The 13,639-nt window shown below is 47.4% G+C and overlaps 1 protein-coding gene across 2 annotated transcripts in view; it reads right to left on the bottom strand.

Moving 5' to 3' along the window:
- Positions 1–9,181, bottom strand: part of GEMIN8 (gem nuclear organelle associated protein 8) — a 40,929-nt gene extending 31,748 nt beyond the window's left edge. Inside the window, exon 1 of one of the 2 annotated variants that reach the window (XM_089775122.1) lies at positions 9,062–9,181. In XM_089775122.1, the coding sequence (XP_089631248.1) occupies positions 9,062–9,166 (105 nt within the window). In that variant the 5' untranslated portion in view covers positions 9,167–9,181. The remainder of the gene's footprint in view (positions 1–9,061) is intronic. The other variant, XM_075914529.2, reaches the window with a different exon arrangement.
- Positions 9,182–13,639: the final 4,458 nt, after the last annotated feature.

Genomic DNA, 13,639 nt, shown 5'->3' with positions numbered 1-13,639 from the left:
GTTATTTTAAGCATTTTGAAAACCTATTTTATTTCATTCTGGTAGTAAGATTTTTGTTTATTTTAAATTCTATGTTGTAATTGTATAGTGATTTCTTCTCCTACTTTATACTTCCTTGATTGCAACACTGCTTCATGTAAAGCAGGGGTGGCAAACCAGTTAGAGATGAAGAGTCAAAATAGCTGTGGATAGAGTGTGAAGAGCCACGTATTATATATTTATTTTTTTAGATAGACAGACAGATAGATAGATGGAGTACACAAAATATAGTGATAAAAATAACATTACAGGACATTTTGGACAAAAAACAATAAAAGAGTCTCTAGTCACTTAAAAATTTCACAGCCAGTCCATAGATCTTCAGAGAACTTGACGAGGAGCAAACATTCAAATTAAAAAAAAAAACCTTTAAAAATACAGTAATATTCTCACACTAAAAAAAAAGCATCCCAACCAAGTATTTTAAATGTAACAGTACTGCCCTATTATTACGTGTGAGTTTTTTAAAATTAAACCAAACTGAGAAGTAAATTAGCACAATTTGAAGTGCCTGTTTCACTCCAGCTTGTTGAGCTCTGGTATGGTTTCCTCATATTTTTTTTACTTATGAAGATTATGGCTTTTTAACAATTCTAAACATTCAAGTCTGTCCCAGACTGCAAATATGAGAGGTTCAAAAACAATAAGGGAGAGACTCAGATCTCAGAATAATTGCTGCAGCCTGGCAAACAATAGCCTTTGAATTTTCTTTAAAGAAACAAGTGTAAATCAGGTACATGCTGATTCTTTTTTTTTGCCCTGGAATTTAAATATGACATCCGTGTTGGCTGCCTTATTCTGTATCCATGAAGACTGAGTTTAAAGTACTTCTGTTCCCCTCCTTCCCCTCGCCTGGGTCCCAGAGTTGCGGCCACCATGCGCTTCTCCCTCGAGGCACTGGGGTGCATGCGCAGAGCGGCTGGCCTTGAGCAGTTCAGGTGCATGGCTCAGAACTAGCAAGAGCCTCATTTCTTTAAGCAAAGAGCCACATGTGGGTTGGCCACTCCTGGGCTGTGTCTAGACTGGCAAGTTTTCCGCAAAAGCAGAAAAGTTTTCTGCTTTTGCGGAAAAACTTACCAGCTGTTTACACTGGCCGCTTGAATTTCCGCAAGAACACTGACTTCCTACTGTCTGAAATCAGTGCTTCTTGCGGAAATACAATGCTGCTCCCGTTCGGGCAAAAGTCCTTTTGTGCAAAACTTTTGCACAAAAGGGCCAGTGTAGACAGCTCAGATTTGTTTTGCGCAAAAAAGCCCCGATTGCGAAAATGGCGATCGGGGCTTTTTTGTGGAAAACCACGTCTAGATTGGCACGGATGCTTTTCCGCAAAAAGTGCTTTTGCGGAAAAGTGTCTGTGCCAATCTAGATGCTCTTTTCCGCAAATGCTTTTAACGGAAAACTTTTCCGTTAAAAGCATTTGTGGAAAATCATGCCAGTCAAGACGTAGCCCTGATGTAAAGGAAGCACAGACAAATTCAGGTGGTGACCAAGTAGCTGAATGGATAGAAGAGGGGAGGTTAAGTACAGAAGTGGAAGCTGGAAAGGACCAGATTGTATAAAGATCTGCAATTACAAGCTGCTGTTTAAAATTACTATTGCATAGGACATGTTTTGCATTTCTAACCTTCAAAGTTATTTACCAGCATAAACCACTTAAGGGTATTTTGAAAAATGCCTTGACTACTTGGCAGCTATTTTATTATACCTAGATTTTAAAGAGCAACCACTCATCCTACATAGTGTCATCACCTACAAACTCTCATTTGAAGGGACATCAGAGGGGAGTGATACCAAGATTAACATCCCATTTTTTATAAATGTCTGTGAACCAAAGAATCTGCTAACTGACATTCCCAAACTATTCCAAGTAGGGGTCAAATACTACTTTTAGTTACTTGCTGTAAAACAGGAGTAACTCCACTGTTTTCATTGAGGTTATCCCAGATTACACCAGTATAAATGAGTAGAATTCTTCCCACTGGGGCTGCCCAAGGAATCAGCTGGAGCAGCATTTGGCCTCCTATTTATGACTTTATTGATCAAACTGCCTCTTAAAGACAGCAGTGCTGAGAGAAAGGAGATGCAGTCCCTCCTGACATCACCAAAGAAATGCAAATCATGAAGCTACCAAAAGGCAGTACAAAGGCATAATTGTCACCCTTTGTATTGGTGGAGACAGATCCCAAATATGCAAACCCTTACGCACCAACACTTCTACAAACAGTCCTTGCATACATGAGTAGTCCCAATGGACCCACTCATATAGGTAAACATTAGCAGAATCAGGTTCAAAACTGTCAAAGAGACTGAATTGTCTTCCTTCTCATCTGCCAAGAGAAGCAGAGGGAAAAATGAGCTCAGGCCACTAAAGAAACATTGTAGTGATTTGCAGCATTAGTAGCCTACAGATATATAAAAGACCCTAGTGCTGCCCCTTTCTGTTAATCTCAAACAGTTTCCCATGAGTGTGTGTCTGTGTGTGTGCGCAAGTGCGTCTGGGTATTGTCAAGGTCACTGGAATAATACAGTTTCCCATGCTATCCTCTTTTTAAAAGTTGTATTTCTCTCTCATAGGGTGGATGTGTGCATATGTGTACGTACATCTGGGTACTGTCAAGGTCACTGGAATAAATGTAAAGGTCTCTTTCTCACATTTAAAATGTAAACTCTATTGTGGCTGCCTCTCTCATTTCCGCCTGTAGTTTAGAAAAATTACATACATCAGAAGTCAATGTCTGCCTATGACTTTTGCATACCAAAACATTCTCTGAACTGGCTTAAACAAACAAAAATCAGGTTCAAAGTCTAACATACACAAACTTTGTTTTTAATACCGTAAGTGATAAAAATACACACCATATTCAAAAGCACAAAGAGCTTTCTGAGGGGTAAAAATCTCCCAATAAATCCATTAAAATATATCAGTTTCCTGAACATGAAATAATCACACATCTTAGCAAACATAAAAATTTAATTTTCGCAAGTTATTAATGAACTATTATAGAAATAAACACCTACTACAGGAAAGTCCGGATCCTGGGACCTACCATAATTAGGGATGAAAAATCCCATTTAGTCAGTTAACCAGTTAAATGTTACATCAGTTGACTGGCTAAACATTACATTTAACTGTTTAACTGCTTACACAGGGGTTGGCGGGGAGCTGCTCCAGCCTAGCTGGGCTGCCAGTTAACTGGTAACCATCACCCAGTAACCATGATGTTTACTGGTTAACCACTGACATCCCTAACTACAATACAAACCATAAAGAAATAATTAGTAATAAAAAAAGCAAAATGACTCTTCAAAAGTAAATTCAATTGGTTATCAACACACACACAAGAAGCAGAAAATAAATGAATTCATTCTGGCTCTGTTTTTTTCAATACCTAACAATTAAAATATGGAGGTTGTGTCACAATCTGAAAGTAATCTATTGCCACTGGGAACATCACTTAACTTTTGAATGAAGAAAATTGCTAAAAAGCAGGAACCACCACTGTAAAATTACCAAGGAAATGTATTAACCCAGGCAAAAAACATCTACTTTCCTGCACTACCATAAGGATGATGAAAACATTTACTTGCTCAAACAAAAATTACTATCCCAGGCAATTGGTTGGGAAGAATTTTGCAATGCTGGCATTAAAGGTAAGGACCCAATCGTTCAAACATTTACACGTGCTAATTTTACTATGGTGAATAGTCCAATCACAGGGATTATTCATGGTAGTACAATTAAGGCCAGGCCAATCTTGCCAAATGATCTTTGCGGGCAAACCTTGGTCCCAACATGAAGTGTCACTGAATGTGGCTCACTGAAAGTATTGGGGGATGTTGGCACAGACCATCTGGCAGAATTGGGGCCAAAAGTAAAAGATGTGAAGGCTGCAGGCAGCTACAATAAAATGCTTGGTCAAAGAATTCTTTGATCCCTTTCTGTTTTTTAAAATGTTCTGTTGCTTGGAGGGTTTTGGCATAGAAATTTCCCAATCCACCCCTTTCAACAGCTACATAATTATCAGTTTGTACTGCCACAGTGTCTAAGAGTCCCAGTCATGGATAAGGACCCTATTATGCTAGGCAGGGTACACAGGACAAACAGTCCATTGCTGATACATTGTATTATCTCTTTTTCTAACCTTTCAAATAATAAAATAATTCTCCATTTATATCAAATACTGATATATTGCAATTAATCAAAACATGCCCATTTACTTGTAAACATGAAGTGAGCAAGCAATAGAGACACTAAAGCTACAGGTTAAACCTCTAAAAACTGGGACTCAAAATGTGGTCCAGCAACATCCATGGCCCAGCACTGCTGGACCAGAGAACCCTGGCTTGCCAAATTCAGCAGTGCAGCCTGGACTGGGCTGGTGGTGGGGAGTACGGCCCCAGCAGGATGGTGTAGTGGGGAGCACAGCCCTGGTCAGGGCTGACGGCCAGGAGCGCAGCCCCAGACGGAGCTGGAGGTAGAGGGGGGCACCTGTCTGGGGCTGGTGCAGTAGGGGTGAGGGGGCTGGACACAGCGGGGCAGGCGATACGGCACGCAGCCACAGCCAGGAGCAGAACCCTACACCCAGGTAGGGAGTCTTGATCTTCCCTTTTCTGCCAAATTCTGTGGTGTGCTGGATAAAGGAGGTTCGACCTGTATAACTGACTAGAGGTATGATTCCACAAAGCACCATACATCACTCAGTTCCACAGAAGTTAAGTTGAAATGGATCAACAGCCTGTTGGATTGGATCCTGGACGGCTGTCTTTTGAAAGTGTGATGATACATTGTACGCCTTGAGAGCACAGCCCCCTGGTGGAGTATTGTAGACAGTTTTGGTAGCCACACTTGAAATATATTGTACAATATATTAGTGTATGACCCGAAGAAACAAGGCTATTTAGCTAAAAAAGGATTGAGGGGACTTTCCATTATTCAAAATTACGAAGAGCACAGCAAGAGCTAGTCAGTCACTTCTTCTCACACTACTGTATTGTAACAGAACATAGAACATGATGTAATTAAGAAGGGGAAAGAAATTAGGACAAATTACAATACTTCTTCACAGATCCCACATTCATGGAGCCAATCTGTGGAATTTACTGTCACTGAAATAAAAAGCAAAATTTTAGAGAGGACTGGAGAGTCTTATCAACATTAACTTTTGTAGCTCCGCAAAGTAAGATAAGTATGAAGTAAGTCTCTACAATTCTTATTTCAGGGAATACATCAATCACTTGTGCAGATCAGGTATTATTTTCTTTCCACTTTTTTCACCAAATCCTTAAGAATGTGGTAACGCTGACAGCCGGATAAAGGAACAGATGGACCAATGACTTGAACAAATACTAAAATTGTTCTAAGCGTTTTGTACATATTCCAAGTACTCAGTGAGAACAAAATGCCATATTGTAACACCAAAAGCTTATATTTTTCAAATGATCGTTTGAGCTTACCTATCTAGTGCTAGAAAATCTGGGAGTCAGAAGGATGTTTAAAGAAAAACCATTCAGCCTTTTCTGACACACAGCTACTGATTAATTACGGCTGTGCATCACTATATACATTAATTTTAATATCAACATGTCTCAGTTATAATTCTCATAGAAATGTAGATGTGCATCACAGAACCAATTAATTGTACCTATATGTCACTTTAACACAATCTCCTGTAAACTACATTTCTGTTTGTAAATAACTGTAAATATTAAATATGTTCTTTGGTTGACTTTTGAGACTCAGGACATGACTCTTATCTAGCCAGTATAGAGAAATACAGACCCATCTAATATGCTTACAGTAATACTGGTATAAAGGAGCTAATGCAGATACAGCTTATTGTTGTAAGAAAAGGGAGATAAGTTATAAGGGTATAATTGTGCCCAGGCTAGAGATTGTACTCATTTAACTATTTTGGTAGAAATAGTGCATTTGCCTCACAAACACACACTGAAATAGTTAAATTAGTACAAAAACTGCACACAGACCGTGCAATAACAAGTATAAAGTCACAGTTCACCATGTCCCAAGAGCCTAAGGCCCTACTCCTATATAAATGGTTCCCAAACTCTTCAGTCCACACCCCCTGGGAAGGCATGGTCGAGGGCTGGGAACAGGACCAACTTTGCGACCAGGGCAGGAGTGGGCAATAAGTTGGATGCAGTTTGCCAGGGTTAGCTCCCTGGCAGGTGGGCTGCTAACACTTTATTTATCTGCATGTCTCTGGGTAAAGCTGCTTGTAGCTCCCATTGGCTGCAGATCACCATTCCTGACCAACAGAAACTGCAGGAAACAGCAAAGACCGAGACACAACTTCACACAGTTCCCATTGGTCAAGAACGGTGATCCACAGCCCACAGGAGCCACAAATGGCCATACCTACAGACTTGCAAGTAAATAAAGTACCAGCATCCAGCCTGAACCACATCCAGCACGCGGGTTGCTTATTGCCCATCCCTGAGCTGAGGCCTCAGCTGCAAGCAGGGTCCCCTGTCTTGGAAGCCAAGGGCTGCATCCAGGAGCAGAGCTGTGGTTCGAGTGGGACTCGAGCTGCAGCTGCAAGTAGGGCTGGAATGGAGCAGAGGGCAGAGCGGGGAGGAGTGGTGGTTCTTCCCTCACTCCTCATATCGTATGGGGGTGGCCTGTGCACGTGGGCCTCCCTGAATATTTCTCCATACCCACTGAGGGGTACCCCACAGTTTACGGGCCTCTGTCCCATATGGATGTGAGAAGACAAGGTGTTGCCTTGAGATCCAGGATACAATGAGCATTTGCAAAAGGGCAAATGTAGGTTTTGGAAAATCTGAAATGTCAATTTGTACTACTTTTTTTTTTAATCTGTAGTAGTTAGCAATACGATAGTAGTAGCCCTTATTTTGGGCCTTTGTCCTATCTTGGGGCTGGCAGGTCAGTGGTAGGAAGTAGCATGCATATGAGAAGGAAGCTGGGAGTCTTTTAGATTCTAAGCTATTTGGAGCACGAGCAGTCTTCTGTGGTGTTTGCAAACAGTGCCTGGCACTGAAGGGCATGGATCAGCATTTATGTCACACTGTCCATCCAGGAAGCTAATGATCCAACTGCTGGACCAAATATGGTCGTGAATCATGGTCCTGAGGCACATTTTGAATATGCTAAGAAGCAGTATATGAGGTCCAAACTCTGGTGGTGATCATTAGCTATTATCTGAACATAAATAATAACCTGTTTATATATTTTAGAAATTTGCGTCCGTTTGTCCGTGAGTCCATTTGCTCAAGAACCCTTCCTAAACGGTAAGAGCTAGGACTACCGATTTTGGCATGCTGCTGCTTCTTATCATAACTTAAGGCATGGTCAGGGTTTGGTTGCGCCAGGATGTCCCTGGAATTCAATTGTTTCTCATAAAATGGAAAGGGACAAGTATGGCAGGAAGAACAGTTATACTGTGGAATGACCACAGGGGGCAAATGTCCCATCCAGAAGCCACTGGTTGGCAGCACCCAACCCGCCCTGGGAAGCAGGTGCTAGCTGCTGTACACACACACCCTTGCCAAGCCTGGGAAGTGCCAGCAAGAAGCTTGCACGGCCTCCCCAGACCCAGCCAGACCGGCCATAGTGAAGCCAGCGGCCAGGGTGTGCACCCCACTCCTGCCCCTGGGTTGGTCAAAGTCAGCAGATGGGATGTGCAGCCACCTCCCCTCCCACCTGCAGCACAGTGAAGAAGCTGGCAGTCAGGGTGCATGGCCCCACCCCAGCCCTGGGTAATGCCAAGTTAGTCGTCTAACACATAATAAAAGTGTCCCCAATACCAAGCGACTTCTTAAAACACACCAAAAATTAATTTTAAAAAACACCCCCAGGGTTTGTGGTAACATATATCAGTAAGCCCCAATTTTGCAAAGATTTAAACAGGCGCTTAAACATTTTTTTAACTCCCGGCTTCACAAAGCCCTGGCTAGGATGATTTAGTTAGGTCTGGTCCAGGGGCTGGACTCGATGACCTCCTGAGGTCTCTTCCAGCCTAGGATTCTATGATTCTATGTAAGGTCCCCAATGAACTCTGCTTTTTAAGGTCTTTGTGGGATCTAAACTCAGTTCTGCAACCTTAGTACTGCAGAGCAAGTCTGCGCACTATATATATATATCAGGAGTGGGCAATAATTTTTGGCTTGGGGGCCACTACAAAATTTTTTGAAGCCAGGAAACTTCTGGGCTACCCCACCCACAGATGAATCAGGGCCTTGGGGTGGGGGAGCAGCCTAAAGCTTCCTTCTCCCTGCCTCCCGCCCTGGGAGCGTGTAGCACTTTGAAGTACAATGTGTTCCTTGCAGGGCGGGAGGAAGTTTTTTGTGCTCTCCCACCCCCAGGTCCCAATTGGCCTCGGGGTGGGGGAGCAGCAGGGCCTCTGCAGGCCGGATCAGCCTGCTTGGCAGGTGGGATCCAGCCCGCGGAGGCCCTTTTGCCCACCCCTGCCATATATGCTATTATATATACATATATACACACAACTGCTCTGCTCCTAGAGCGAAAATCAAAGTTATCAGTAATGTGTATTACATCTACAGTTGATCGTTTCCACTGGAACCCATTTCTTCCGTCCCTATTGCACCAAGCCAGCTTTTTGCTGTTTGCACAGCAGGTGATCCAGTAAGGCCCTGGTAGGGGGATCCTCAGTGCTCGGCTAACGCAGGGGTCACGGCCTGGGGGTGAGGGTGAGTTTGCTTTCTCACGCACCCCGAGCACCCCTTGCTGAGGCAGAGGGGCGGGGGGGGGGGTTTCCTCCTCACTTCACACGGGGGCGGCTGGTCGCCCCACGCCAGCGATTCACCCCGATCACAGGCTGCTTTTTGGGGGGGGGCTCCCCTCCCCCCGGCCCAGTCACCAGCTGAGCGCCCAGGCGGGGGGGGGGGGCGGGTCTGTTCCCCTCCCGCGGCCCCCCACGGCGGGGGGGGTCCCCGCTCCCCTGCGGCTCAGGCACGTGGGCGGGGAACAGTCGCTCCCCCCCCCCCGGATCCCGCCCCCACGCGGCGCGGGCCCGGCACGTACTGTGGCTCCACGAGCAGCGCCAGCGCCCGGGTCCGCTCGCTCTGCTTCCTGCCGGGCCGGGGGCGGGGCTCGCCGGCTGCGGCGCCTCCTGGGCTCGGGCGCCATCTAGCGGCGCAGGGCAGCCCGCGCCCCCGCCCGCCCGCCGCGCCGGGTTGCCAACTTCCCGGACGGGACGCCAGGCGCTGCAATGGAGTCCGGGCGGGGAAGTTGGCAACCACAGCGGCTCGCCCTGAGCGGGGCCCGAGGGTTTTTGTGCGGGGGGGGGGGTGAATGAGTCAGTGACCGCCCCAGCCCCGGGCCTGGCCGCTAGCCGGGGAGCCGCCTCACTGCGCGGGCGCGGCCAGAAGCGGAGCCTGCAGCCGGGTGCGGAGCCTGGACCTCCCCTAGTCCGGCACACTCCGTGGTTTGGGACTCAGGTCCCCAGTGTGCCGGACAAGGGAGGCCCGACCTGTAAAAGTATCAAGAGCGCGATGATTATTGGATACACATTTTATTAAATAAGATCTCTGCCTGCATCTCCTTCTGCAAAATGTAAATGTGCATGACTTGCCATCCAGCTAGCCTCTAATGTGCCCTTAAAAGTGAACACAAATAGAGCCTTGTATCTTCTCCCCCCCCCCCCCCATTCTGTTGGGAGTAGTATAGTTGTGTGGTTTCAGGATACTGATGTGGTGTTATGCTGAGAGAAAGTGTGATGGGGGGAAAAGATTCCTGCATGCTTGTGCCTGATGCTTCATGCCTTCCCTTCCTGGAACTCAAATAGACATCCTGTTTGAAAGGGGTGTGTTATTAAGTCAGCCTGATTTCATTATGTAAGCAGGTTGCTTGGGTCTTCCATAATACAGCAATGCTTCATAAATAATCCCTTCTACTCTTTTGGATTTAATCCTTTTTAAATCCTGGGGTCACATGCTAATGCTAATATCCCTGTTCTTTCTCGCCTCTCTCCCTGGCCAATGGCTAAGAAGTACATAGATAGACAGACAAGGCTATTTCCTCCTGGTTGAGATAGGTTGCATCTTCCCCAGCAATTCCTTCAGGTCTCTGACCAATTCCCTCTCACTTGGAATTGCCTGAATCCATTATCTATCCTGGACCTATGGATTACATCTTAATAACATGCTCTCCTGCATATGTCAGTGTTAGCACCCCATCGGAGGAGCCTGTGGCTGAAAGATGCAGACAGACTCTCTATTAAAGCAAAGGCACTCCAAGTTACAGACTACAGCTGAAATGTCACTACTGTATGTTTGTAGTGGTGAAAAAGCTATCACAGGATAAACTGCACAAAAGTATGCCATATGTAGTCATTTTGTTAAAGACATCACCATCAATCACATACTTAAAAGTAAAAGCTATCACCAAATTTGACACAGATTTTTTTACCCCAATATGTTTTATTTGCATTAATTGCAGCTCATATTCTATCTAAAATCATTAAAAATCACTAATTTTTAAAAACATGTTACTTGAGATCCTGAAGGTATGTAGATATTGTGGCAAAGCGAGTCCCTTTGTTGTTTGCTACTTTTCTCCTGTACGCCTATCCTGCATACTTACTCTCTGTGTGGAAATATTTAAAGATGAATGCCCTCTGGGACTTACATTTGATGTCACTCCATTAAATAAGCTGCTAAGGTATATTCTGTAAATGGTGAGATCAGCACCTTCTGCTTTTTCAGTGATCAATCTCTTTGCTGTCACTTTGCTTGATTACTTCTCAGCCAGTTGACTATCACGCTTCTCCAACCTAAAATACCGACTGTCTTCAGACCTGTGTGTGCCTTGAATGACCGTGGATTCTTATTCAGTTAAAACATAAACTTTTTCAGAATGAACTATTAACTGATTCTCAGGTCCTGTCAATTTGAAACACAAAGATAATCTAGGGCTAGGGTGTAACTGTCACAGGTTGCAGACTGTGGGTGACTGATTTGGACCAACCTCTGAACTAGGTTTTATTTTGTAAAAATAACCCTGGATAAGAGAGAACTGGAAGGGGAAAAATGGCGAGTGAATGTGGGGACTAATATTGTTAAAAAACCAAAATCTTCAGGCCATCTAGCTTTCTTCCCCCCTCCCCCTGTAGACATCTACCATGGAAAACAAAACAAAAAGAACTGTGAGCTAGCAAAAACCATAATGTGGCACTATTGTGTGAGGAACTGTGCAAAGATAGAATGGGAGAAGTTCCTGCCTAAAGAGCTTACAATCTAGACAAGGCAGACAATGGAAGACGGAGAGGAGAAAGGGATTGAAGGAGCCGCAGCCAGTGGAGCCACAGACGAGGAGCAACTGCCCGAGGAGCAGCAGCTGGACGAGTGGCGGCAGGACGAGTGGCAGCCCGCAGAGCAGCAGCCTGGGAGTGGCCCATAAAGAGATCGCCTCTGGGTAACAGGTGGCATAGTCCACGATGAACAAAATATATTTGTTTCCCACTGGTGCGCCGCTCCAGCTCCAGCTCCAGCTCCAGCTCCAGCTCCAGCTCCAGCTCCAGCAGGCCCACCAGGTCTAGGCCTATGCGCTTGAACAGCATCCTCACCACCAGTAGTGGTATCAGCGGTGCCCATGGGACCCCACCCAGGCTAGTCTTTTGGCATTCCGGGCACGAGGCACAATAGTCGCTGACCTCTCGGTGGATCCCCAGCCAGAAGAATCACTTTCTTCCCTGACCGCCACATCAGGGTCAGGGATGTGGACAAGCCTGTGTGTCTGGTGGGGGATGCAGCCGATCCCCTACAACCCTGGCTGATGAAGCCCTACACAGGACACCTCAACTCCTCCCGACAGGCCTTTAATGCCAAGCTCAGCAGGGCCCACATCATGGTGGAGGGGATATTAGGCTGGTAGAAGGCCTGTTTTAGATGCCTCCTTATTCGCCTGGATCTATCCAAGCGGAATATTCCACACGTGGTGGCAGTGTGTTGTGTGCTGCATAATTTGTGCAAGAGAAAGGGGAAGGCTTTCCTGCTGGACTGGATGGCGGAGGCTGACCACTTGGCTGGCCTGTACGCACAGCCCCACCCGGCTGCCAGCCAGGAGGCCCATCGGGGGGCTGCCCATATCCGGGAGGCCATGCAGGAGAGCTTCCACCCGGAGGAGGACTAAAGTCTTCCTGGTGTGCCCCACTGGAGGCTTGTGCCTCATTTCACCATCACATCCTTTCACTGACCCCTCCCTAACCCCCTTCCCATTAAATAAAGACACATTTGTTGACAAAAACAAACTCTGTTTATTGAACAAAACTGGGGTGAGGCGGCAATGAGGGCGGGAGAGTGGAGGGGGAAACCTGGGAGCAGGGAGCTGGAAGAGGGAGGTGAGGGGAAGAAAGGGGAGGAGAAGCTCAGGGTTGGGGGTCTTGCTGGCCCACCTATCTCCCAGCACTGCGGGTGTGGGGGCCTCGGCGTCCCTGGAGGAGAGCAGGTATGGAGGGTGGTGCGGGTGGGGAGGGGAGGAAAAGGCAGGATGGGGAGCAGGAGTGGGAAGAGGAGCAATAGCTGGGGCAGCAGCAGGGGGTGGAGCGTCAGGAAGCAGCAATCTCTGCACCAGGGTCTGCAGGTGGTTGGAGGTGGCACGGCCCTGGGCAAGCAGCTCCCTCTAGCTCTCCCACCACAGCTGCAGGTCTTCATGCACCCAGTGGACCAGGGTGTGGTGCTGGCCTCGCAGGATCCCCAGGTGCTGCCGCTGGTACTCCTCCTGGTTACGGGTCAAGCTGCTGGCCCGGGTGCAGGAGGCTGTCCTGGGTGGGGTGGTGCAGCTGCTGCGGCTGTGGAGAAACAAGAGAAGAAGGGCCGGAATAAGGGGGAGGCTAGCTGGGCAGCTGCCCGGGGTGCCAACTTATGGGGGCCGCCTGATTGAAGTGGTAAGGGGCACCGCGCGCCTGGGGGTGGGGCCACACATGCGCCCGCTGCCCAGGGTGCAAGTATGGCTCAGTCCGGCACTGAAGAGAAGTGGTCAGTTCTCCCTGGGTGGGTGAAGCCCAGCTCCCCTCTGTGTGGCGAGGACAGCAGGTCTCCGCACCATCAGAGCCAATGTGCTTGCACAGAGGCCATGTTCAGCATATCCTGCTATCCCCATGGGGGTGGGGTGGGGCTGCAAGATGTCCCCTGCCTCTGTGTGGAGGGAGGGCATCGTACAATGTCCTACCCTGGGGTCAGGAGCACGTCATGTGCCTTCATACATACACGCATGTGGGTAACAGGCCAAGGCCCCTGTGTGGCAGTCAGCTGGGGCCACGTACCCAGGGATGGCACAGCACATGTACAGGTTGCTGCGTGATCCATGGTCTTCCTCTCCTCTCCTCTCCCACCCCCGCCACATAAGGGGACAGTCTTAGCACTCACATGTCGTTGCCTTCCCAGCCTCGGATGACACCGGCGACAGGCTTGCTGGGACAGCTCTTGAGGCTCCTGGCTGTCATCCTCCTTTCTCCTCCTCAGTGTCATGGGCAGGGCCCTCTGCCCCAGGGTCAATGACCACCTGGGGGGCATGGACCATCCAGCCCCCCAGGATGTGGTCCAGGGCATCATAATAAGGGAAGGGGTCTGGGTCTCCCTCTGGTTGGGAGCTGCCCCCAGT

Source organism: Pelodiscus sinensis, chromosome 1, assembly GCF_052426305.1.
Source record: "Pelodiscus sinensis isolate ZL-2025 chromosome 1, ASM5242630v1, whole genome shotgun sequence".
NCBI lineage: Eukaryota > Metazoa > Chordata > Testudines > Trionychidae > Pelodiscus > Pelodiscus sinensis.
The sequence above is the reverse complement of the archived record's forward strand: the minus strand, read 5'-3'. Positions and strand labels throughout refer to the sequence as shown.